This window comes from Pseudopodoces humilis, chromosome 12 (genome assembly GCF_049639895.1).
Source record: "Pseudopodoces humilis isolate 2021_Gansu_Grassland_sample_001 chromosome 12, ASM4963989v1, whole genome shotgun sequence".
Taxonomy (NCBI): Eukaryota; Metazoa; Chordata; class Aves; order Passeriformes; family Paridae; genus Pseudopodoces; species Pseudopodoces humilis.
This window is the reverse complement of record NC_142211.1, coordinates 7,251,070-7,275,862: the sequence shown is the minus strand read 5'-3', so window position 1 is coordinate 7,275,862 and position 24,793 is coordinate 7,251,070. Positions and strand designations below refer to the sequence as shown.

The 24,793-nt window shown below is 44.0% G+C and overlaps 1 protein-coding gene across 1 annotated transcript; it reads right to left on the bottom strand.

Moving 5' to 3' along the window:
* Positions 1-7,980: 7,980 nt before the first annotated feature.
* On the bottom strand, positions 7,981-19,246 carry LOC148183320 (uncharacterized). The gene is given in 4 exon segments (XM_088061438.1): positions 7,981-8,847; positions 9,936-10,029; positions 17,488-17,559; positions 19,164-19,246. Coding segments are annotated over 4 exon segments (1,116 nt in total).
* Positions 19,247-24,793: the final 5,547 nt, after the last annotated feature.

Below are 24,793 nucleotides of genomic sequence, written 5' to 3'. Positions count from 1 at the left end.
AGCTAAAACTTTAACGTTAAATGAACTTTCAAAGATCCTTACACTAGCTCTTGAAGGGGGAATACTTATACTTTATACTAACATAACAATTACTACACAGGCTAAAACACTTTACCTTAAACTATTATCTAACTATTTTAAACACACATGCTTTGGTATATACGTAGTCTAAGCATGAAAACAATTTGTTGAAAGGGTAAACACACAACTACAATTTGCTTTATATACAATTAGATGGAGTCTTTACACTTCTTAGATCTTCTACAGAATTTCTCTAACACATTTCAGTCTTGGAATGTTCACTGCTCCCGTCATGCCAGCTGGCAGCTGATCGGTGACTGAGGGCTTTGATGTTCAAGTTGTTCTTCAGATTCTTATAAACCTTAAAACAAAGGATAACTAAAAAATTGGTAGAAACACAACATCATAATAACAACATAAAAGTTCTGTTGGCAACTGTCTATATTGTGTTCAGACACAACTGTGTCCTGACAGGTCCACTTCTGATCCATGTCTGGAGTACCAAGGCTGTGTGGTGACTTCTCTGTTCACTGGGTCTCATGTGTTAAGAGGCACACAGTCTGGTCAGATGGACAGGTGACTTTTTGAACCTGCCAACAAAACACAGACACTTCTCTCCTTGAAGTTAATGAATTACACTAATTAAATGCTTTTAGGGCATCAATTTCCCCCGTTTTCTTAAAAAAAAAATAAAAATGAGATGTACTTCTGTTATAAAAATCAACATTAACACAAAACCATATACACAATTAGTAAGAACATAACAGTTAAAAATCAATTAAATCATAAACATTATTAATAACATATATAATATAAAACAACTGTTAATTACTAAAACACTGCACCAGCATCCCATAGTTAGCAAACAAACAGAAACAAAAAAAATCAGTGAAGGATTGGATAATCACCTCCGGAAATGATTCTCCAAGCCTACTTCAAAATTGATCCAGCTGTCATATTAATAGGGTCAAATTGCTGAGTCAAAAAGTGACTCAAATACTGATTTGGAACAGAAAACATCTGGATCTGTTGGCAAACATTCCATCCAGGTAAAGTCAAGGCTTGGCCAGGGCCTAGGCTTTAAACTGGAAAGATGCCTCTTAACTCATTTCTAAAACAAGGTTCTCAATAATAGCAGTTATGAGATGCTTACAGCACAGCAAACTGTTGAAATGCATTTATACAAAGCAAATGATCAGAAGCCTTAGATACCAGACCAATTAAACCATGCAGCAGTTGGTTTAATCTGAAGCCTCCCCCATGGCAGCTGACCCTCAGCAATGGTACGTCTTCTTAAAATTCTGGAAACACTAAAAAATAAGAAAGCTATAACAAACAAAACTGCAGAGATTGCAACAATCCAATAGAACTCTCGATGAAGTCAAGGGTGTCACAGACTGCATTCACTTCTGTCCACAAGCAGGTGTTCATCAGTGTTCTATCACAGCTGTTTCAGTTGTAGTTATCTTCATTTCTCTAAGAAAAATAACTATACTTTGTAGTTTAGACAAGTGTCTCCAATAAAACATAAAACAACTTAAATTAAACAATATTTAAACCTAACAATAATTATGACAAAAGGAAATAACAAAACTTAACTTTAAAAGAATATCTAAGTTATGAAACTTAACTTAAAAACATTTAAGCCTAAACATAGTAAAACTTGACTATTTTTAATTCTATTAACACTTTTTTAAACCACAAATCTCTTCTATAAATAACATTATTTGGAAGGTTTTCTTAGAAGCTGTAAATCACACCATATTTTAACCTTAGGTTTTAAAACTAATTATTGCAAGGCAGCTTTTGTTAATATTTACTTTAAACACCTTTTTTTTTTTTTTTTTTACTTTTAAAGAACCATAATAATTTTTCTAGAAAATCTTAAAAACTGGAAGTGCATAAACTCTAAATTATTTAAAACACAAAATTAATTCCAAAAGGGTATATAAAAACATTTTAAAAACCCAATAAATCATGACTTTGTAACAAACTGGGTACAATCCCAACGCTGCTTCTTAGAGAGGGAGCGGGGGGGTGAACTGCCCGCTCTGCTGCTGCAGCTCTGTTCTTATCTTTTTTCACATTCTCTACATTCTCTCGCAGAGAGGAAAAAAAAACCTCACAAAGTTAACTTTAACAAATGCAGTTTTTTATCTCAATTTCTCTCTCGCTGTTAAACTCTCTCTCCTCCCTCAGACACCCAAACTGGAAATACTAACGCGTCTGGGGGAACCCAGGTGGCACATTTTGCTCTTATCTGATCCCAGTCTGTGAGAGGGGTATCCTCTCTCAGTTCTTTTTTAATGTGGGGGGGATGTTCTTGTTTATCTTTATTGTTTCCTCTTCTGAGGACTCGGGCTCCGACCATTCGTCACTAGTATCTCCTTCAGAGTCAGAGCTCGACTGGCTGGCCACTTCCTGTTTCCCGTACCTTTTTGTTGGGCTCCGGGCCCGCCTACCACCCCTGTGGGCGGGCTGTTCCCTCCCTCCTGGCTCTCCCCGCCTTTCGGTCCACCCTCCACTCTGCCCTTCGCCCCACCTTTCACTCCACCTTTCACTCCAGGCTCTGTTCTGCCTTCTGCTCTCCCTTCTTCCTCCCTTTACATTCCATTCTGTCTGTACCCATCCCCCGCATCTTTCTCCACATTTCTTATCTCTTTCAACCTCCCAACTGTGTCCATCTCTCAAGGCCAGTCTTTGTTCTTTGTTAAAGATATTTTTTTCCTGCTCTGTAACTTTTTTCTCAGTGCCATCTTCAAGCTCCTGCGGGACTGTTTCTCCTCTTACTTTTTCTGCCACACCTCTGCCTTTTTCTGTTAACTTTCTCCAAAAATCTCCTGCTCTCCGTTGTTTCTCTGAGAGCAGACAAGGATTTGGGGACCAAGGGGACTCCCGGGCCCCCCCCCGGCTCAGCTGAGCTTCTCCCGTCTGGGGGCTGTGAAACTGAGTGGCCGCTCTGACCCCAAATTTCAGGGTGGCCAACAGACACCTTGCCGCTCCCCAGATTTCTTTGGCAAGGGTTTTAGTACATCTGTCCCACACCTTAGGGTGGATAAACTTTACAAGCTGATTTATGACCCAAATAAACCAAAGCCTTGCAATAGCAAGCTTAAAGCAATTAGGTTTACAACTTAATTCCAATCTGACCTTTATCAGTGATTCCATCTTCCTTCTGGGCCCAGGATGTCTCTCACCAGGACTAGTCCAGCTATCCTGGCCGCTGCTCCTGTAATCCAGGGAATCCTCGCTTTCTGGGTTTGAATCCCGCTTTTCCTCCCAGGTTTTCGACACCATATGTAGCTTTTCAGGCAAGGCAAACACCCTGGTTCAGAAGCCAGCACCGTGGCCCACCTTGGCCACAGGGACCATTTACCCACAAGACACCAATGTGATGGATGGCGAAGAATGGCATTTATTGCAGGAGAATTTAACATTTTATAACCTGTGGTCATTGTGTTACTCCCATCTGCTTTCATCACGGCTAAGTGCTATTGGCTAATTGCAGAGGTCATTACCATATTACGGAGAGGGGGTTTACTAACTTTCCGTTACATCCCGAAATCTTCAGAACGCCAGGCCTTAGACTACAACAGTTCCCCCACACAATGATGTCATCAGTGTACTGGAGATGTTTTGGAGCCTCACCCTTTTCCAGTGCAGTCTAGATCAGTCCATGGCAGATGGTGGGACTGTGCTTCCACCCCTGGGGCAACCTGTTCCAGGTGTACTGCATGCCCCTCCAGGTGAAGGCAAACCGAGGCCTGCATTCTGCTGCCAGAGGAATGGAGAAAAACGCATTAACAATGTCAATAGTGGCGTACCATATCACTGACATGGACTCCAGCTTGCATTGGAGCTCCAGCATGTCCGGCACGGCAACACTCAGCAGTGGAGTCACTTCATTCAAGCCATGATAGTCCACAGTAAATCTCCATTTTTCATCAGACTTGCACACAGGACATATGGGGCTGTTGAAGGGTCAGCGGGCCTTGCTCCCCCCCCCCTCGCCTTGGCTCTCCAGTTTACGGATCATCTTGTGAATAGGGATCACGGCATCTCGATTTGTCTGATACTGCCAGCAGTGTACTGTCAAGAGGGCAATTGGTACTTGTTAATCATCCACCTTCAGGAGTCCAACTGCAGAAGGATTCTTTGATAGTCCAGGCAAGGCGTTCAATTGCCTAATGCACTCTTCCCCCACAGCAGCTATCCCAAAAGCCCTCTTGAGTCCTTTTGGGTCTTTGAAATAGGTACTTCAGAGGAAATCTATGCCCAGAATATATGGGACCTCTGGACCAGTCACAATGGAATGTTTCTTCCACTCCTTTCCAATCAGGCTCACCTTGCCTTCCAATAGAGTAAACTGCTGCAAACCCCCTGTCACCCCAGCAATAGAAATGGGTTCTGCCCCCACGTGTCCCTATGGCATTAGGGTACACTGCACACCAGTATCGACCAAAGCTTCGTTTTTCTGTGGCTCTGATGTGCCAGGCCATCGGAACCACACAGTCCAAAAGACACAATTCTCCCTTGCCTCTACCTGGCTAGAGGCAGGGCCCCTCTAGCCCTGCCTGTCATTCCCTCCCTGGGTATACATTCTAGAGGTTCCTTCAAGGGGATCAGACATATCTTCCCTTCTATAATACCTGTCAGCTCAGTCATGAGAGGTGGAGGCTACCTTCACTTGAGCAGAACTCCCTCAGTTGGTTTCTTCCTCCTTGAGTTGACACACCTGTGCTGCCAGGACAGAAGTGGGTTTTCCATCTCACCTCCTCATATCTTCTCCATGGTGACACAGGGAGAACCACAGGTCAGCTTGTGGGGTGTACCCCCTCTCCCTAGCTGGGAGACTTCAGGTTCTGGCTTTGGGGCCTGTGACTCACACTGGTGCCACACTGTTCTTCCTCACCTACTCCATAATCTCCTCCCTAATCTCCTCTTTGAGACTATTAACCACAGCAGAGACATGAGCCTTTTGTCCCATCGAAAACACCCATATTATTGTTGCACTATACTAGGAGCTGCGAAAGTAACGACACAGACTCTCTTCTGGGTTGCACAAGAGAGACCAAGTTGTATTATTCCAGATCTTTTTTTACAGATAGGTCCAAGAAGGTCTGGAAAGGTAAAACTCTCATTGGTCATTAAACCAACACATCATCATCATTGGACAGTTGGGAACACCACCCCTTGACCTTTTCTTGCAAGAAAACAACAAGGATCCAAACAATACCGGCAGAGGTTGTTTTCCTTCTCTAAGGACTGTTTGGATTCCTCCTTATGATTTCTCAGGCCACACTTCTCAGGCCAGTCAGAGAAAGTTATGTGACTTGGTTTCACACAGGCTCAAGCTAATGCCTGAAGCCTAAAATCCCTTATTTGACCATTGTCAGTTCCCACACATTATGTTATATGCATATAAGGTCCCATACAACCCTTCCTGGCTTTATAGCCAAAGGAAACAGGCGAGCAGATGCTCTAGCTATGGTGGCTCAAAATACTCTGCCAAATATCTTTGAACAGGCCAAGATTAGCCACAATTTCTTCCATTAGAATGTACCCGGACTAGTTCAAATGTTCAAAATTACTAGAGAGCAGGCAAGATCTATCATGGCCACATGCCCAAACTGTCAGGCATATGCCCTTTCATATGTCAGAGCTGGAGTAAACCCAAGAGGACTGCAGAGTCTTCAGCTCTGGCAGACAGATGTCACACACTATGCCCCCTTTGGTAGATTAAAATACATACATGTGTCTATTGACACACTTTCAGGGGCTGACTTTGCTTCGGAGCACACTGGAGAAAAAACAAAGGATGTTATTAAACATTATTTACTTGTTTTTTCCACCTTCGGCATTCCACAAGAAATCAAAACTGACAACAGCCCTGCCTACATCTCACACCAGTTTCATCAGTTTTTAAATCAGTGGGCTGTACGGCATGTCACGGGCATACCACACTCCCTTACAGGACAAGCCATCGCTGAGATGGCTCACCCTTCGATCAAGAGGATCCTTGATCAACAAAGAGGGGGAGTTGGAGTCTGGGATACAGAGTGTGTGCCCTTGTTTCTGATACTTAGTTTTAAGATCCAGAAAAACACTGAATTTCATATAACATGAAATTCATGAGCATGTTTTCATGGTGATACATGAAAACAACTGTTAAAGTAAGATAGAAAAAGCTAAAACTGTGTGTGTTGCCTCTGGAGATGAATAGATCACATGGACACAGCTCGAGGTGTGGTGAAAGGAAGAGAAAGTTTATTTCTTCTCCCAGGATTTATAGGTTTCTGACCATGGCCAGGGATTGGATCGTCAGGATAACACTTTCCCAACTGCACTGGCCGTGAGAGATGTCCATCACAAGACGTGTAACAGAAAGAATGTACACATCTCTATGTTTACAGTTACTGTCCTGGGAAAGTCTCTAGAAAACTATGTCAGCAAGATCAGAAGCTGAGTTTTCAGGGTGACAGTATGTAGATTAGAAAGTTTTCTTAAATCACTGGGTGAAAAAGTTAGTTTAGAGAACAGGAGACAAGATGGAGGATTTAGGGTGTTGTCTCTTGTCCCTTCTTCTTTCTTCTTCATGTTCTTCTCCTAGAGGTTTTTGGGTAATAGTAAGTAATTGGTTAAAAAATGCTGCAGTGTAGCACAGAGGTGATGGGTCATTGGGTCATTAAGAAAAATAATATATGTGACTATTGTTAATTGGGTAAAAATAGGTATAAAGATAAAAGCACTGTGTAAATCGGGGGCATTTTGTGCATCAGACACAAAGTGAGCCACAAGGCCTTGGTGTGCCATCAGAAGAAAGAAATGTACCAGAGAGCAAAGAATTATCCTTGTGCAGCCATCCTGGAGAGACCTGTCAAGTTTTGTGATGACCTTCTAATAAACACGAGAAACAAGATTCAAATGAGCTCAGGAGTTTTCTTCAAATCATAAGAACTGAGATAAGCAGAGCTCCCAACCAGGGAGGATTCCAAAAGAATTCAGTCCAAAGGAGGCTGAGAAATTCAGGAAGAGAAAGAAAAAAACCAGAAGAAATGCAGCAGAATCAGAGAAAGAGAAAAAGGATTATTTAGAGAAAAGTTACACAGACGTTATCTCCCATTGAAAGACTGGCAAAGGCTCTTTATGTTTTTAGTTTTTTAAACAATTTTTTCATGAAGTCTGCTCCCTCAATCATCAGGCACTTCACCAATTCAACCCACCAACAACTAAAAGAAAAACTGCCTGTGTTGAGTAAGGACCCCAAGACCAAACAAGTCATGGGCCTTTTCCCATGAATAACCTGGGGAAGAGGCTATGCTTGTGTCTCTGTCGGGATGCGACACTGGTGATTGGATTCTTTTCCCCAAAACTGAGATTGATGAGAGAGAGGTTGATTTCTAGTGTTCAGACTCGGCTGTTTATTCTTTTCTTATCTATATTACATATATATGGTATACAAGGAGCAACATACACTAAGAGAGGTGGAAAATGGCTAATGAAGAACCTCTTCAAGGTCTTTTATATGTTTATTTGCCCAATTAACAAATGATAAGTAAATTATTTTTCTTAGTGACCCAATGACCCAACACCTGTGTGCTGCATTTTCTATCAGATCACTTACTACTACCCAAAAATCCCTAGAAGAAGATGAAGGAAGAAGGAGAAAAGGACAACGCCCTAAGTCATCCATCTTGTCTCATTTTTTAAAATAGTTTAAACCTTAAACTCTTTCTCACCCAGTGACTTAAGAAAACTCTGTCTAACCTACACACTCATTCCCAGTTTCTCAACTTTAACTGTTGTCTCCATGGCGTTATTTGAAATTCAGTGCTTTCTTTCTTAGGTGTCAGAGCCAGGCATCACAGATAAGGGCACATATTCTGTACCTCTGACCTCAACATCCCCCCCTTGTGTTTGAACCAAGACCACTTCCTTAGTAGCCTTGTTTATCATCTGTCAGATCAACTGAAGTAGACAAGGCACAAACACCAAGAGGATTACAATGACAATCAATATGAATATACCTATCCTTGTAAGTTCCCTCCACAGTGGTGCAAAGCTCAACCATCCAAACAGACCATCCAACCATGACCCCTTTTCAACTCCAAGTTTGGCCATTCCCTCTTTCAGTTGTTGTATGCTCTTATGGATTGGCTCTGAATGATCAGAGACATTCATGCAGCACATTCCCTCAAACTCTTCACACCCATGTGCATGAGCTAGTAAGAGAAAATCAATTGCTGCTCTATTTTGCAAAGTGGCGTGTCTCACAATTTGAATGTCAGTTAACCAATCACTCAAAGCAAGAGAGGTGGAACGAGATTGCTTCCTTAACCAGCAGCCTAATCTGTCCAATTGCTTCAAGGCTTCTGCTGAAGCTACTTGAGGCAAAAGGAGAGCTGCTATGAATCTCTGTCTGAAATTCCATGAGTAAAACTCATCATTGCAATCAGGTGTGTACTGATCAACAAACCTCTTTGCTCTGTGACTTCGCTCTTTTATCATTGTTATGTTGGGTGTCAGCAAAGAGAGTTTTCCAATGCTATATGGACCACCATTGACATTTGATGGAATGGCAGGTCAAACTCTATCTCCACAAATGAGAAAATCCCCTTTTGGTAATTGCAATGGAACATGCTTGGGTGATATGACTAAAACTGAGGTGAAGTTATACCAAGATGTCACCTCTTTATATAAAGCATGATTTGGAGTGACATCTGTAATTTTCTTTTTGTTTTGCTTTGGCACAGAAAAATTGAATATTATACAAAAATCCATTCTCACTGAACCAAGGATTTCCAATTTTTGAAGTTCATAGGGTGCCTCAGGGAGGAATTTGGTCCAGAGGCCCCATCCAATCAGTAGGATTTAAAATGAACCCTTGAAAGTTTTGAAGGTATATTTTTTGGAATCGGTCATTCACCTACTGGCAAGCTCACCAAACAAGTCAAGAATCGTTTTTCTGGACTTGAGTGAGTCAAGCAGGTGGTGTCTAGGCCTGATACATTGGCCAGTCACCCAAACATTTTCTTTTGGTTGACTCAGGGACAAGATCACATCACTTAAAGCGATCAACACAGTGATAAGGCACAAGGGTGATACCTGATTTAGTTTCATGTTCAATGGCCTTATCTCTCATGCAAGATTCTGAATCTTGACACCATTTACACCACGTTTTTACAAACGAGGTGTTATAATACTAACAATTTCCCACACTTTTACATGAAACCCAAAGTTCACTGCTTCTGCATGTGGGGAAAAAGCTGCTTGCCGTCAACTGCGGTCTTGATGCAGTTCACATCTGCATGCTCGCTTCTCTGTGCCTGGGGTTGTCCGCTTGTTTCTGTGGCTGGTAAGGTTTCACGTTCTTCACTGGAAGCCACTTTGGCCCCGAACTTGTGGAATCACAAGCATACCTTTTGCCCCAGGTTATTAATTGAAACAGACCTTCAATCTGTCCTGTTTCTGGATTTTTGATCAGAACCAAAGGATTTTCCTTTAATTTAGCCAGAGTGTTATTGGAAAAGTGTCTGATGATTGGCGGAGTTGGTTCTGCAAAGGAACTGTTCAGAAAATTCAAAACAAATAAGGGTTTGTTCAAACATGTTTGAGGCATAACCTCTGCCTCCCCCTTTGTTTGTTTATCCAAAAGGGATTTCAAAATGTGCTGTGTCCTGTCTATGATGGCTTGACCTGTAGGAGGGTGAGGAATGCCAAAAGGGTGATGAACACCCCAATTCATTAAGAATGTGACAAGTCTTTGCACCATGTAGGTGGGACCATTATCTGTTTTTATTTCTTGAGGTACACCTAATGATGCAAATGCTTGCAAAAAATGCTGACATGCATGTTTTGTGGTTTCCCCTGTGTGCAGGGAGGCAAAGACTGCACCCAAGAAAGTATCCACTGACACATGGATATTTTTGAATCTCCCGAAAGGCGGGTATTTTGTGATGTCTGTCTGCCACAATTGCAGGCTCCGCAATCCTCTCGGATTGACTGCACCTGTGGATACAGGGGATTTCACAAGTTGACAATCAGGACAAGCATTTATGATTGCTTTCAGCTGATATTTAGAGATGCGAAACATTTGCATAAGTGCTTTTGCATTTTGATGAAAAAATACATGGCTCAGTTTTGCCTGCTCAAAGATGTTTGGCAGTGTTTGCAATGGTCACCATTAATTTGTCTGCTTTTGCATTTCCTTCTGCCAAGAATCCTGGAAGTGAAGAATGTGCCCGGATGTGAGAGACAAAATATTTGTCTTTTCTGTGCTCTATGGCCTTTTGCATACATGTAAGATGATGATATAGATCGTCATTGTCAACTTTCTTTAGAAGTGACCCTTCAGTTCTTCTGACTATATTGGCTGCATAGGCTGAATCTGTTATCAGATTAAAAGGTTCTTGGAACAGCTGAAATGATCTGACCACTGCTGCTAGCTCCACAATTTGAGAAGAACCCTTTACTATCTGGATATCTGGATCCCATGTTTGTGTTTTTGGGTTCTGCCATGTGATCACTGATTTATGCGTTTTTCCTGAGCCATCAGTGATGTACGTTATCTTGTCTTCGTACAAGTGTAGAACGAGTCACATCCAAAGCTTGGCTTGTACAAAAAGAGAAAGGGGGAATTGTTGCTGTATTTTATATATTAGTAAAAGCCTGTCTGCACAAACCAGCCTTTGGAATAAGTTGTGATATGCAATAATTTCTAATGTCCCTTGCCTCTCTCTCACCACTGTCCGCCCCGCAGCGGCCAGGGAGACAGGGGAGATAGATTAGCTTGTCAAAGAAGAGCCTAAAAAAGAGGCTCTTTCCCTTTGATGAGATGGCAGTTAGAGTTTTATTTCTTGGGATCCTTCGTAGTGAAGTAGCAGGAGGGAAAGAGGAAGAGGTATCGATAAGCACTCCTTTTTAAAGACAGAGGGGAAGGGGTGGGGGGAATTCACAGAACCAATAAGGAGAACAGGAGAAAACAAGATAAGGGAAAGAAACTTACAAGTCTGCATTTTCGGGGGTACATTCTTTGGGTCATACCATTTTTCCTAACTGCATTACATCTCACCCTTTCTTATTACATAAAATTTTTTGAAGGGTTATGAGATTATTTTGATACCTGTCACGAGTTTGTCCACCACTCATGATTGACAGGCCGGTTCAGTTGCTTCCGGTCTGCTAGCTCTATGTGGTTGATCTCTGAGGTAGTAGAGACTAATTTTTTGAGAGCTTTTAAAACTGAACAATGGACAATCCCAAAGGCTAGCACAATTAGAAACAGAACAACAAAAAACAACAAGATTGTTTTGATTATCGAGGACCACCATCCTGTGAGTCCCCAGCCTTTGAACAGCTCACGAAACCAGTCCTCAGCTTCTTGCTTCACTTGTCCAATCAAGTTCTTCATCTCTCAGAGGGCTCCATGGACGTTGGGAGCTTTTAAGGACAAGTTTAGGCAGCAAAGTCCTTCAAATTCCTGGCATTCATGTCCATGCAGCAGCAGAAGAAAATCTATGCCTGCTCGATTTTGGAGTGTGGCCTGTCTGGTAATCTCCTCATCTTCGAGGAGGGAGCTGAGGGCGACTGATGTCAAGTTGGCCTGTTTAATCCCCCAGCACTCAAGCTGTCCTAATTCATCTAGTGCCTTGGCAGCTACAACCCATGGAAGAAATATGGATGCAGCAACCATTTTTGATTTTGCCCAATGAAATATATCTGAATCACAATTTGAGTCTAAAATATCAGTGCTTCTTTTGTGGATTTCATGAGTCAAATTGTCTTTCCTAGTCCATTGTTGTGGTTTTGAACTAGTAACTAAAAAATTACTTATTTCTTGCTGTGAGATATGGACTAGAACAAGAGCAAAACAGGCTCAAAACTTAACAGGAATAAAGACAGTTTATTAACAAACTACAAGAACAAGAACACCAGAACAAACTTCCAGAAAACCCTTTTATCTCTCACCACTTGACCATTTCTTTGTATACATGACAACATAGAGACAAAATCTTTAGAACTTTGGTGGTCAAAAACAGTCTCAAATTCCTGCTACAGTCTTTTCATCAGTCTTGGTAGAGAAACAGAAGTCTCCTTCTGTTAACCTATGGAGTTTCTCACAAGAAAACTATTTCTGTTATAGTTTTCTATTGCTCTGATGTCAGCTGCCCAGAAATCTGTCATCAGATCTTCTCCTCCCATTTCACATCACTTTGAGGTGTGTATGGGCCATGAGTCTAGGGATGTCATTTTAAGGATAAGTCATTCAAAGGCAAAAGTCTTCTTCATCTGTCTCTGTGAGCTTTCCTAGAAAACAGTTTTCTCATTGCCTCCAAGGCTTCAAAATCTTTGCTCTACTCAGTTCCAGCAACTCACTGTATCACAAGTACTCTCTCTTTTGCTCAAAATCCACACTTTGAATACTCTATTCCTCCCAATACTCTGTCATGAATTAAAGGAGCCTTTTAAACTACTATTGTCCATCTCCATAGCTTTAACAGAAAGATATTTCAGCTGTAAAGCATCTCCTTATTCTCTCTTTCCTATTTAAAACTTAACTCTTTTCCTCACTGTTTTTGGTGGTTTTATGATGTCTTCTTCATGTTGATTGTCTCTCTTTCTCTGTCTTTCTGGGAAAAGGAGTAATCTGTACGTTTTATCCAGGTAGTAAAAGAATTAAAAGCTTTAGAAAAGCTGCAAGAGTTCATGGTGTCAGGTTTCAATCCTGCAGCAGAAACTGAAAACTAAACTAGTCTGGCCAGCTCTGTTTTCTTTTCCTCCCCCCCCCGCCTTCGTCCTCTGCGGCCTTGTCCGGCCTAGGGCGGGGGGGGGAAGAAAGGCTAAGACAGAGCCTTGTTACGTTGTCAGAAGCCGGAAACAAAAGAGGACCAGAGTGCTCTGACTTTACATCTTAAGGAGGTGTTCACAAGTTGATCCTACTTTCTAATGGTTAAAACTGCTGCTAATTCTCATAAATGACTGATAATTGGTCAGGAGGAAAAACTCCCATCAGCCACCAGCAGTTTCAACTTCCTTAGCTCTCAAAGCTATCTTAAAGGTAAAGCCACCCTATGTCATCCATCTAATAATTTGGGTTTGGTTGGGTGCTAACAGGGACAGCCTCCCAAAAGTGCAAGGCCCCCCTCGAAGGCGAGATGGGACTCTTACCCATGCTTTATCTCCACATATTAGAAATATACCTTTAGGGAGGATTCTTGGATGTGAACGGCGAGGATCATCTGCTAAGGCCTGACTTAGCATACCACACCATTGTTTTGCTTTGTATTCTTTTCGATACTGGATTATGTGATTGTATAGTTTTGTGTCTGGCAGTAAGTTGTAAACGAAGTGAACACAAAAGGGTGCAGGGGAAAAACCTAATAGCTCTAATTCTTGGGGCTCTTTATTAGCTCAGGGCAGTACTGGTAACCACTCTTCTATAGGATTTTTCACTGCCACAGCTCGCCATTTATGATTTTCATGTGGTTGGTCACTGTGTGTTTTAGTCATTGTATTAAACTTGGGATCACTAAAACTGGCTCTAAATTCTTCAGCCTGCAGGGGAATTCCTACCAGACAAGTAGACATAGGGTCTTTTGCTGCTGCAGTGGACAGGCATATGCTCGCTTGTTGAAGTGTGTGTGCCAGGGTCGCCCAGATGTTCTGTCGTGGCTGAGGGACGATCCAGGCAGCTGCCAGGCTGCTCAGAGTGAGCAGGATGACAGCTGAGGTAAGGCTCATCATGGGTTTGAGTATGAGGTAGGTTTTTTCTAAAGGAGAAGAAACAAACATTTTTAAAACATATTCACAGTCAATGTAAGCAGGTCAGAGAATAACCAGAGGTTAGGAAGGTTTCTTCTTGTTTTTTCCAGCGGCGTCTTCTTCTGGAAACGACTGCCACTTGTCTCCCTTCTTCTGCTGGGGCTTGGTTTTTGGAACAAAAGGCTTTACCCATTTTTGAGGAATCCATCGGGGGCCTGTAGGGGCGGATACACACGAGTAGCCAAGCCCCAAGGTGACAAGTTCAGAGGGGCCCTTGGTTTGCCAAGTTTCAGGGTCCCTGATTAAAACCGGTGGGCGCTGTGACAATTTAAATTGATCACCACTGTTAAAATGTCGAGTAACTGGAGGATTCATGTTTTCAAATGAACAGTTCAGGAAACTGATGGTAAACATAGCTTTGCAAAGCTTTTGCTGTGAAGACATCCACACTGTTACACTACTTTGCCTGGCTAGGACTTGTTTGAGCGTCTGGTGGGTACACTCGATCTCAGCTTGACCTGTGGGGGAGTGGGGGATGCCAGTTTTGTGTTCCACTCCCCACTGCTGGACAAATTCCAGAAACTCCTTGGATTTATACGCTGGGCTATTATCTGTTTTAATTTCCTTAGGGATCCCCAGCACTGAAAAGACCTGTACTAAGTGTTGTTTGGCATGTACAGACTTTTCTCCTGCATGAGCAGAGGCATACACTGCTCCTGAGTATGTATCAATACTCACATGTACATAGTTAAGGTGACCAAAACTGGGAATGTGAGTGTTATCTGTTTGCCACACCTCACAGCTTCCAAGGCCTCGGGGATTAACCCCGATGCCTAATGATGGCACTGCCTGGAGCTGGCAATTGGGACAGGTAGCCACAATGGCTTTAGCCTGACCCCGTGTCAGCTGGAACTGACAAATCAGTCCTGGCACATTTTGATGGTATTGCTGATGACTTAACTTTGCCTGTTAAAACACATCTGGGAGACGTTCCTTTTCAGCTGGGGCAGCAAGGGAATCAGCTCTCCGGTTTCCCTCAGCGATTTCACCTGGCAAATCGGAATGCGATCTTATATGCATCACATAGAAAGGATGTTCTCTATTTGAAATCAAATAAATCAGTTTTGAGAGCAATCTAAAGATATGTTCGTTCTCAATGTCCTTCAGAACTGCCTGCTTCGCTCTGGACACTACCCCTGCCACGTAGGCTGAGTCAGTAACCAAATTAATCGGTTCTGAAAACTTCTCAAAGGCTCTCACGGCCACTGCCAGTTCAGCTATCTGGGGTGATCCTTCTACAAACTCAACATCAGCTTCCCAAAGCTGAGTCTGTGGATTTTTCCACGTCATCACCGACTTGTGAGATGTTCCAGATGCATCAGTGAACGCTGTAAGAGTTTGAGTGCCCTACGGCTCCTTTTCTCACAAGGATAGAGGTGGAATTCCTCATGAAACAGTTTGTGTGATGGTGCATGGACCGATATTTGCCCACTATAGCTGTCCAGAGCAAACTGAAGATTAGCATTGCTCTGCAGCAGGTGCTCAAATATCTCTTTGGTCAGTTTCTCAGGGGAGTGTTTGCCTTCCCCAGAGAGTCTGACCGGAAGGCGAATACACATAAGGTCACAACCTGCCAGTTCCCACAGCCTTACCCTGGCCTTTTGGATCAGCTGAGCCATCAGCTCTTGTGGCTTGGTGATAGTTTGGGGTCGTTGATGGGAGAGGAAGACCTGTGGATGCTAGCTTTGGGGCAGGCTGCAGGCCCCATGGCCTCTCAGTCCTGCCTGAGAAGCTAGCCTGAGAAATTCATAGGAGGATTTCAAAGCAATCCTCAGAAACAGAAAACAACTGCCAGGTGCTGTTTGTCTGTCCTCTTGTTTTCCTTGCAGGAGAAAGTCAGGGGGTGGTGAACCCCACTGACCAATGATGATGATGTAGTGATTTACTAACCAATAAGAGTTTCCTTTCTGTACTTTCCACAAACTAATCTATATAACAAGCCTAGAGCACTAAACTAGAGATTCTTCTGTTGTGATTCCCTTGAGAGTCCGTGTCGTTCTTTCCCGCCGTTCCTAATTAGAACGACAAAGACCCATCCTATTATTGAGTGGATCTCTCTGCCCCTCAGCCCACTGGAATATTAACCTATGTAGATGTGGTAATTTCCCCAGGACAATAAATTTAAAAGGCAACTCCGATTAAAAACTATGTGCCTGTCTTTCTGTCAAGGCCCTTTGTGCTTTTTCAATCGCAGTATTTGCTTCTGGAGTCAGCTCCCTGGGAGACAGCAACTCTCCCACCCCTTTCAATAAATTGAGCAGGGGGCTCAGGTCTTCATTAGTGAGACCTAGCCGGGGTCAGACCCAGTTTAGTGACCCGCATAGGGAATGGAGATCTGCTAGAGTTTTAGGATTGCAAATAATTTCTAATTTCTGTGGAACAACAGTCCGTTTACTTATCTCTAAGCCCAAGTATTTCCAAGGTGGCATCATTTGAACTTTGTCTTCCTGCAACTGGAATCCAGCAGAGGTTAAAACTTTAACCACTAGGCCAAGGGTGTCTTGCAGAATGTTGTTATTGGGACAGCATACTAACACATCATCCATGTAGTGCAAAATGATGGCATCTCTTTTCTCAGCACGCACTGGGGACAGCAATGATCCCACATACCACTAGCAGATGTAGGGGCTCGCTTTCATCCCCTGAGGTAGTACTGTCCAGTGGTACCGTTTCATTGGGGCTTCCCGGTTAACTGTGGGAATGGAAAAGGAAAACCTTGGTGCATCAGCTGGGTGCAGGGTAATTTGGAAAAAACAGTCTTTAATATCTAGCACTGCCAATAGCCAATTTTGTGGAAACAGTTGGAGATGGCATACCTGGTTGAAGAGACCTCATGTCCTCTATTTTTTTGTTTATTTCTCTCAAATCCTGAAGGAGGCGCCACTTATCCTTCCCTGGCTTTTTTATCACAAACACCGGGGAATTCCAAGGGCTGGTTGTTTCTACTATGTGTCCCTTGGCTAATTATTCTTCTACCAATTTTTCTAGTGCCCCGAGTTTGTGTTTGCTGAGAGGCCACTGGTTCACCCAAATTGGATTATTATCTAACCAAGGTAGCTTTTCGACCGGACGCTCTACAGTGGCCTCCATCAAAAATCCTGAGGTGTTTCAGGAATTGTTAATTTCACTCCCCACTGGGACATGGTGTCTCTTCCCCTCAGGGGGCACTTGTAGTCAATGACAAAAGGTCGGACACTAGCTATCCTACCCTCTGGACCTTCAATCTGGACAATATCTTTAGTAATTTTTGCCAATTTCATCCCTCCAACACCCTGTATTTTTGCTGCCACGGGTTGCAGTTCCCAATGTGAAAGCCACACCGTTTCAGGTATGATAGTCACATTTGCCCTAATGTCAATTAACCCTTCTACATGGAGATGTTCTGATTTATGTGTTAGGTTTCACCCCATAATGGGTTTGTCTTCACCCACTACTACTGCCCATTATACTCCTGGTGCTTTGTCATCTAGGGGGACTTCTGTTGGAACAGGGTTCTCTTGGGCTATAATCTGCCCTTTGGCTACCCAGAATGGTGGTTGAGGACTTCTTGCCAAGAGAGTGAGGTGTGTTAGGTCTCCCTTAATTGTCATGGGAGCTACCTCAATCTCTGTTGGTGTGTGTGCTGTGTCACCAATAAAAATATACCTATTATCCAGTCCAGCCAGGTCTTGTGAATTGTCTTTCAAGTCCACTCCAATGACAGTCCAACGATCAGATCTGAAACAAAAAGCTTTAGCAGTTACAAGTCTGAATCCCTTTTTTGGTTGCCAGATCTTATTAGGCAAATGCCCCCCACAATTGTTTCTGCAGTCTCTCACCCCGCTCCCTTTCCTTCCCTTTTCTCATTAAAATAGAGTCTTTCTCCTGTTTCAGGTCTGTCATTTTTGCGTCTCTGCGCTTGATGGAAAAGCGCTTTGAATTCAGTTTTTTTGATTAGCTACAACTTCTTTCTGGTGTTTCCCTTGTTGCTGGTTTTGAGGACAGTTCCTTGCAAAATGTCCTGGCTTCTTGCACTGGAAACAGATGATGTGCTGCAGCTGTTCAGGTGACATCTGTGGCTTGTTCATCCCGAGTGTTACAGCTGCTACAGTCCTTGGGTTGTATGGTCCTGGTTTCTCGTCATGTGCACTGTACAGATCTTCTTTCTTGGCACACACTTGAATCATATCTGCTATGGTAGGTGCAGGATAGATGGGCAGATTTAAATCACTTTACAGCAGTCCTCGTTGGCATTTCTTTGTGCCATTTCTTTAATCAATTCTGCTTGTGCTGATGGTTCTTGCACTTGCTGTTGTATCTGTAACCTTAGATGATCTACAAAATGTAATAAACTCTCGGATGGAAATTGGTTAATATTAACATAACTGACTTGGGTTTCTAATGTAGGTATTTTATTGTAAGCTTTTTCTGCTACTTCACAGATTTTATCTAAAATAGGTTTTGTTTGCACTTGAACCTGATCTTCAGGCTCAGACCACCTTCCCTCCCCACATAGGTGTTCAAAAGTTATCTCATTATTTTCTGCATCTTTTGCATCCTGTATGCTTTGCTTGAGTTCATCTAGGAGGTCCTTTAATGACCTTTTCCATGAACTTTCCCAAAAAAAAAAATTCAGTGGGTGTTAGGAGGCACCTGAAGAAATCTTTGATGTCAGCAGGAATTAACTCTTGAGATTTTAAAGTAGCTTTATTCATTCTTTTTAATATTTCACTATTTTTGCCAAATTCATGTTGTATTTTACATATCTCTCAGATATCATGGTAAGAGAAAGGTTGATATTGTCTATTAGTTCTTCTTTTACCAGTCAATATCACAGGTGCTGCTGTAGGTATATCCTTATTTTCCCCAGAGCCTGTATCTCCAGGGTCTCCCTGCCCAGCCCCACCCCACCGGGCAATGGGGGTTTTGTCTCACCCCCTGGCTGGTGAAGGGACTTATCTGCCTCTGCACGGGGCCCAGGGGGCCCTGCATCACTCCCGGGCCGGTGAAGGGACCCACCCACAGCCCCACAGGAGCTGGGCAGGGACACATCTCCCCTCCCTGGGGGGAAGGGCCAAGACCCCCCTCCCCCTGCCCCCCCACGGGAGCAGGGAGCAGGGCCACCCCTCTCACTCCCCCCCTCCCCGTGGGGACAGGAGGCAGGGGCATGGAGAGCAAGATTGCAACATTTGGAGGCGGGTCTGTAAGGTGGTGCCATGCTTGAGCAGGGTATGGGAGTAGGGAGGGAGATGTGAGAGAGAGGGGAGAGGTTATGGGAGGAGTAGGGGAACTGGGCGGAGTGAGGTGGATAGAGGGAATCATGGGAAGCAGGAGGGAGATACAAAGGGGGTTCCTCCACGTGGGTAGCTGGCACATGGCCAACTCCATCTTGGATTTCAGGCACATGAAGGCCCCGGGATTTCATGGTCGGAATATTGGGGTATAGGTAAGAGTCTCTGATAGTTAGCGCATCACTATCAGAGCTGGGGGTCTGAATGAGACACATGGCTCCAGAAATGGCACTATTGCAGTGCATTTCTTGAGTTTCTGGATTTGTTCCATGTATCTTTTTCAGCACAGGAGCAGAAGGTAAAAGGGTATGGGATACTGATGAAGGCTGCAGTGGCTGTTTTTTTATGTCTTTTTCTCTGTTGATCAATTCTTTTCAAATTATAAGAAAAAATGGGAGATATATTGAAGCATTTTTTTCTCTTTCCTCTATTTTTAGAGTGTGAATATTGCCAATTTGATTCCATGTAGAGATAGAATTTAGTTCTGACCAATCTAGCTGTGGATTGTTATGAGATAACCACTCTGTGAAACATTTTAACTTTTTTCTAGAGATTTTAACATTTATAGTTCTTAAAAATTCTTACAATTTGGATTCTAAATTTGGTTGGGGTGTAGATGTGTTAGATCCCATGCCTGTTATTAAAATTGTGTTTTCACAACTTGTTTTTATCTTGTTTTACTGCAAAGCAACAAAGCGGTGCAAAGGCAGGCGTTTTTTTTCTCTCTGAGCTTACTATCCCCCCCCCCACACACACACACTGGGTTGAGATAAGCTGTTACACAGCTGTCGCTGCCATGCCACGTGGCTGTCCTGCAAAATGTGTCATGGTCGCCACTGCGCGAGAGTTGTGGTTCGATCCCTGTGCCACACGGGGGGGGCTTCCCTCGCTGTGGCCACCGGTCTCCTGTTCAGGGCGGCCCGGCTGCCACTGCTTGTTCCTGTGCCACGCCACGCCCACCACTGCCTCTGTGCGCTGCCGCCTTGGCGCGCGAATTGCCCGGCCCACTCGGGTCACCGTGCACCCCGTGTGCTTACTTCCTGGTCGAGCGCCGCGCCTGGCCGCCCACCCGGCACCTGTTGCTGCCGCCGTATGCACGCCCGCCGCTGCCGGGTTGCACGCGCACTCAGCTGATCCAGGCTCGGCTCCCGCATGGCTTCACCTGCCAGGCTGGCCGGGCTGACTCACCACTCTTACGTTGCCAAGCAGTAGAAACGCCTCCTGTGTGAACTGGGTTCCCCTGGGAGTGAGAAATTTACCAGTCCAGTCCTTGTAAACTATAATTTAGCTTTTCAAGGTAGCTGATGTGCCTAGGCTTGCAAAACCACCTTGGGACGCCACCTGCTATTATTACTTTGTCCCCAGCCTCTCTGATACCACTGTCCACCCCGCAGCGGACAGGGAGGCTGGGGAGGTAGTTTAGCTTGCCAGAGGAGACCATAAAAACGAGGCTCTTTCCCTTTGCTGAGATGGCAGTCGTAGCTTTATTTCTTGGGATCTTTCGGAGTGAAGTTGTAGGAGGGAAAGAGGAAGAGGTATTGATAAGCACCCCTTTTTCAAGGCAGGGGAAAGGGGGTGTGGGGGATTTACAGAACCAGTAAGGGGAACTGGGGAGAACAAGATAAGGGAAAGAACTTACAAGTCTACATTTTCAGGGGTACATTTTTTGGGTCATACCATTTTTCCTAACTGCATTACAACAGGGAGTGAGACGCTGAGCTCAGCTCCTCGCTTGCATTCTTGCTCTCAGGATTGGGGTGGAGATGTGTGGTTTTTCATGCCAGACTGTTGCTGTCCCGAGAATTCACTGCTACTGAGGAGTTTTCATCCTGCACGGCTTCTACTTACTGTGGGCAAGACTCTGCTCACAAGAGCAGCTGTTGAACTGGAACCTTTCCGACACCCAGCCTCACTAGGAAGGGGACTCTGACCCCCTGCCCCTTCCCAGAGGGCACATCTCCTGGCTGTGTGTGGCAGCTGCTTACAAAAGCCCAGCTGCCACTGCCTAGCCCTGATGTTTCTCTGATGCTGCTTCGGGTTTTTTACTACACTTTAAACCAATACCACATGTCTGCCCAACCCCTAGCGGTTCCTGCTATGGCTGCAGAGTTTCTGCTACTTTTCTGTTTGCCACCTTGGGGTCTGCTCACCTCTGCCATTCCAGCTTGCCGCTCTAGGTTTCCTGCTACAGCCTATTTCACTATCCAGAGGGGTGCTGAGACTGGCTGCCCTTGTGAGTTTGTATAGGAAGCCCCTTCTTTCTCTCTCCATCCGGCTCACCCATCATTAACCGCATGGAGATTAGGTGGCTGAGCTCATGCCACAGCACCCCCTGCAGCCACACGGGGATCATTGCACCTGCCTTGCCTGGCTGGTATTATTCCTTTTGATCCTTGAATTCACTGTGCTTTTATCACATGCACCTAAACACACACAAACACACACACACTCAAGTGACGGCTAACAGCTGACCTGAAGGCCTCACAGACACAAGTAACCCTGACCTTAACTTGATTAGCCTATACCTGTGAAAGAAAAGAAGTGGACATCTTTGGGAAGGAGGGCACTGAAGGGCGGAAGGACTTGGCTGCAGGGAACAGTCACTGGCAAATCTTTGGCAAGCACATATGCAGGCAGCTATTAGTCAGTGAACTGGGTGGTAACAAGTTTCTAGCCAATTGGGATCGAATGCACAATTTTTGAAAACCATATAAATGGGAGTTGTGAACAATAAAGTTCGCTATTGCCGTATGAACCTTGGAGTGTCAAGTCATGTCCGTCTCAACTGCGAGAAATGGTGATCGCAAAGTGACTTGTAACAGCCAGCCCTGTGGAGAGCAGTGAGACAGAGCCCAGTATAGCAGGCAGCTTGGAAAGCTGCAAAAGTCTGGATGTGTAAATAAGAAGGTTTGTTGCTGGGGAGATGGGGGCACAAGTCTCAACTGAAGAAAAAACTATAATGAATATATGTGTGGACAGGATTTCTGAGCCTGAGAGAGCTTCGGCCTGTCAGGGGCTCACCTGTTCCCAGGGAATAGTTCCTGGGAACACTTTCTCTCCAGAACTGTGTTATTGTAAAGAGATAATATATCCCAAAACAATATTGAGCAGATGACCTTGATGTGTTTTCTATGGTCCCACCAATGGGACCAAAGGGGGTGTTGTTCTTTCTACCAATCAGGGTAACCTGGTTGGAAAAGCTATATAAGGTTAGAAAACCTTGCATTAAAAAGGCTATTGCCTCACGAAAGCAGCTGCGGTGTGGATGATTTCTAGAGACCCTCGCTCAATACTTTGTGTCCCCTAGAGACAGTATGGACCCTTATATTGGGCAAACGAGAGATAAAATATGATGAACAGGCTCTTCAGACTTTATTGCCGTGGTGCAAGAGCCAAGGAATAGATGCCACCACAGAAGCTACATTTAGTATTATAAACTGGGAACAAGCTGGTAAACTGATTTTTGAGTCTGCCTCTTGAGGCAATGAGACTGCTAAAAATGTTATGACTACTTGGAGGCTGGTGCTGTACACCTTAAAACTGATAAAAGCTGAGCAGAATGCGAAGGCAGCAGCTGAGACACTGCGAGTGCCACCTGCTGAAACATCCAGTTCTAGAGGAGCATGGGGGGGATGTTGATATATTTTATATATTAGTAAAGGCCTGTCTGCACAAACCAGCCTTTGGAATAAGTCGTGATATTAAAGGCTAAAGTCCTTGAAACCTTCCTGCAGAAGAGACAGTAAAGTAAAACAATATCCTTGTGTAAAAGAGAAAAAATGCAAATCTATGTGTATTAGCCAATGGTAACTTGCTTAGCCCGTGGACCCTGTAAAACCCTATATAAGTGTGCTAAAGATAGAAATAAACGGCATTCACTTTTACTTCTGTGAAGAGTGATGAAAAAGCTGGCAGTCTCTCAATATCCGGAGCCCGAACGGGACCCTGCGGGCAGGGGGGCTTCGACGGGTCCACGCACAGTGGGACGGAGCCTTGGACCGAGGTTGGTGGAGCGGATCTGAGTGCAGATAGATGCTGCCTTGGATCGGTACCAGATAGGCAACCTGAGCGCGGTGAGACGCGGTGCGGTTAGACGTGGAAATTCAGGTTGCTGGGGGAGACCGAGGTGTGGAGGAGTAAGTGAGGGGTCGCGCCCCTCCCCCTGCCGTCTGCCGCCAGCATGGAAGTGGAATTTGCAGCTGCGAAAAAACTGCTTCTTGGTATTCTCGTTAAACAAGGTGAAGCAGCCAGGGAAAAGGACCTGGATATGCTCGTTATATGGGCTAATTCTCACGGGCACTTAGTAGTGCCCCCACTGCTCTTTGCAGTGAAGGAACGAATGGATTTAAAGGCTCGAATATGGGAAACGCCAATCACAGAAAAGAGCAAGGACACTGTGTCTCTCAGTCCAACTTGGCAGATTGCAATTAATACCTTAAAAAACAAAAAAGCGAGATATGCTGAGGCTGTGAGCCCCATAATTCTACCTGCATCACAGCAGCAGATGCTTTACCTCCCACTGCTGGGCGAGCACTCCTATCTGTGCTGCCCTTGGAGAGAGGGAGGGAGAGTCAGAGAGAAGAAAATAATGAGAAAGAAATTCCACAGCAAATGCTGAAACAACGAACAGAATCTGTTCAGCAATGGCAGGATGTGATACATCCGGAACTATTTGCTTAACTTTTGGAGATACTCTTAACACTACAATCTCACTTAAGTTCCAACTTTACTAGCCTGGAAGAAAAGAAGCCAAATTCAGATTTGTTTCCACCCAAACCAGGGGGACATGGGGGAGCACTGAGGTGTGCGCACAGAACAAAGGCACCCCTGGGGCAGAGGCAGTGCAAGAAAAGTTCCAAGGCCACGCTGAACAATTACAGAAGAAGTTGAGCAGAAACAGCTGGTTCAGACAGCTTCAAAGAGAGACAAAATAGCCAAAACATTGCTAACTATATGGTATCTAGTTCGAAATTCATCACTGTAATTAGAAGTTGATAAGCTGCAATGGTCACTTTTGTTAGCACCTGGCCGTGAGAGACTTTTCGTGTAACATCGCCTGCTTTTGTAAAATCGTGCCCTTTTTCCTCAATCTGCAAACAATGAGAGAGAAATTGAGAGAAACAACTGCATTTGTTAAAGTTAATTTTGTGAGTTTTTTTTTCTTTCTCTCTGTTTTTCCTCTCTGTGAGAGTATGTGGGGGATATGAAGAAAGATAACAGCAGCAGAGAGCAGCAGCAGGGCGGGCAGTCCACCCCCCCGCTCCCTCTCTAAGAAAAAGCACCGGGATAGTACCCAGTTTGTTAAAAAGTCATGATTCATTGGTTTTTTAAAATGTTTTTATATACCCTTTTAGAGTTAATTTTGTGTTTTAAGTAATTATGAGTTTATGTAGTTGCAGTTTTTAGAGTTTTACTAGGGAAGTTATTGTGATTCTTTGAAAGTTTAAAAAGGCCCCTTTTCAAAAAAAGGTGTTTAAGGTGAAAATTAACAGACGTTACCTTGCAATAATTAGCTTTAAAACCTAAGGTTAAAATATGGTATGATTTACAGCTTCTAAGAAAACCTTCCAATTAATGCTATCGACAGAAGAGATTTGTGGTTAAAAAAATAATTAGTTAAGAGAACTTTACTGAATGAGACAAGGTTAAGTTAGAGCATGTATTATCTATTTGCTTTTTTC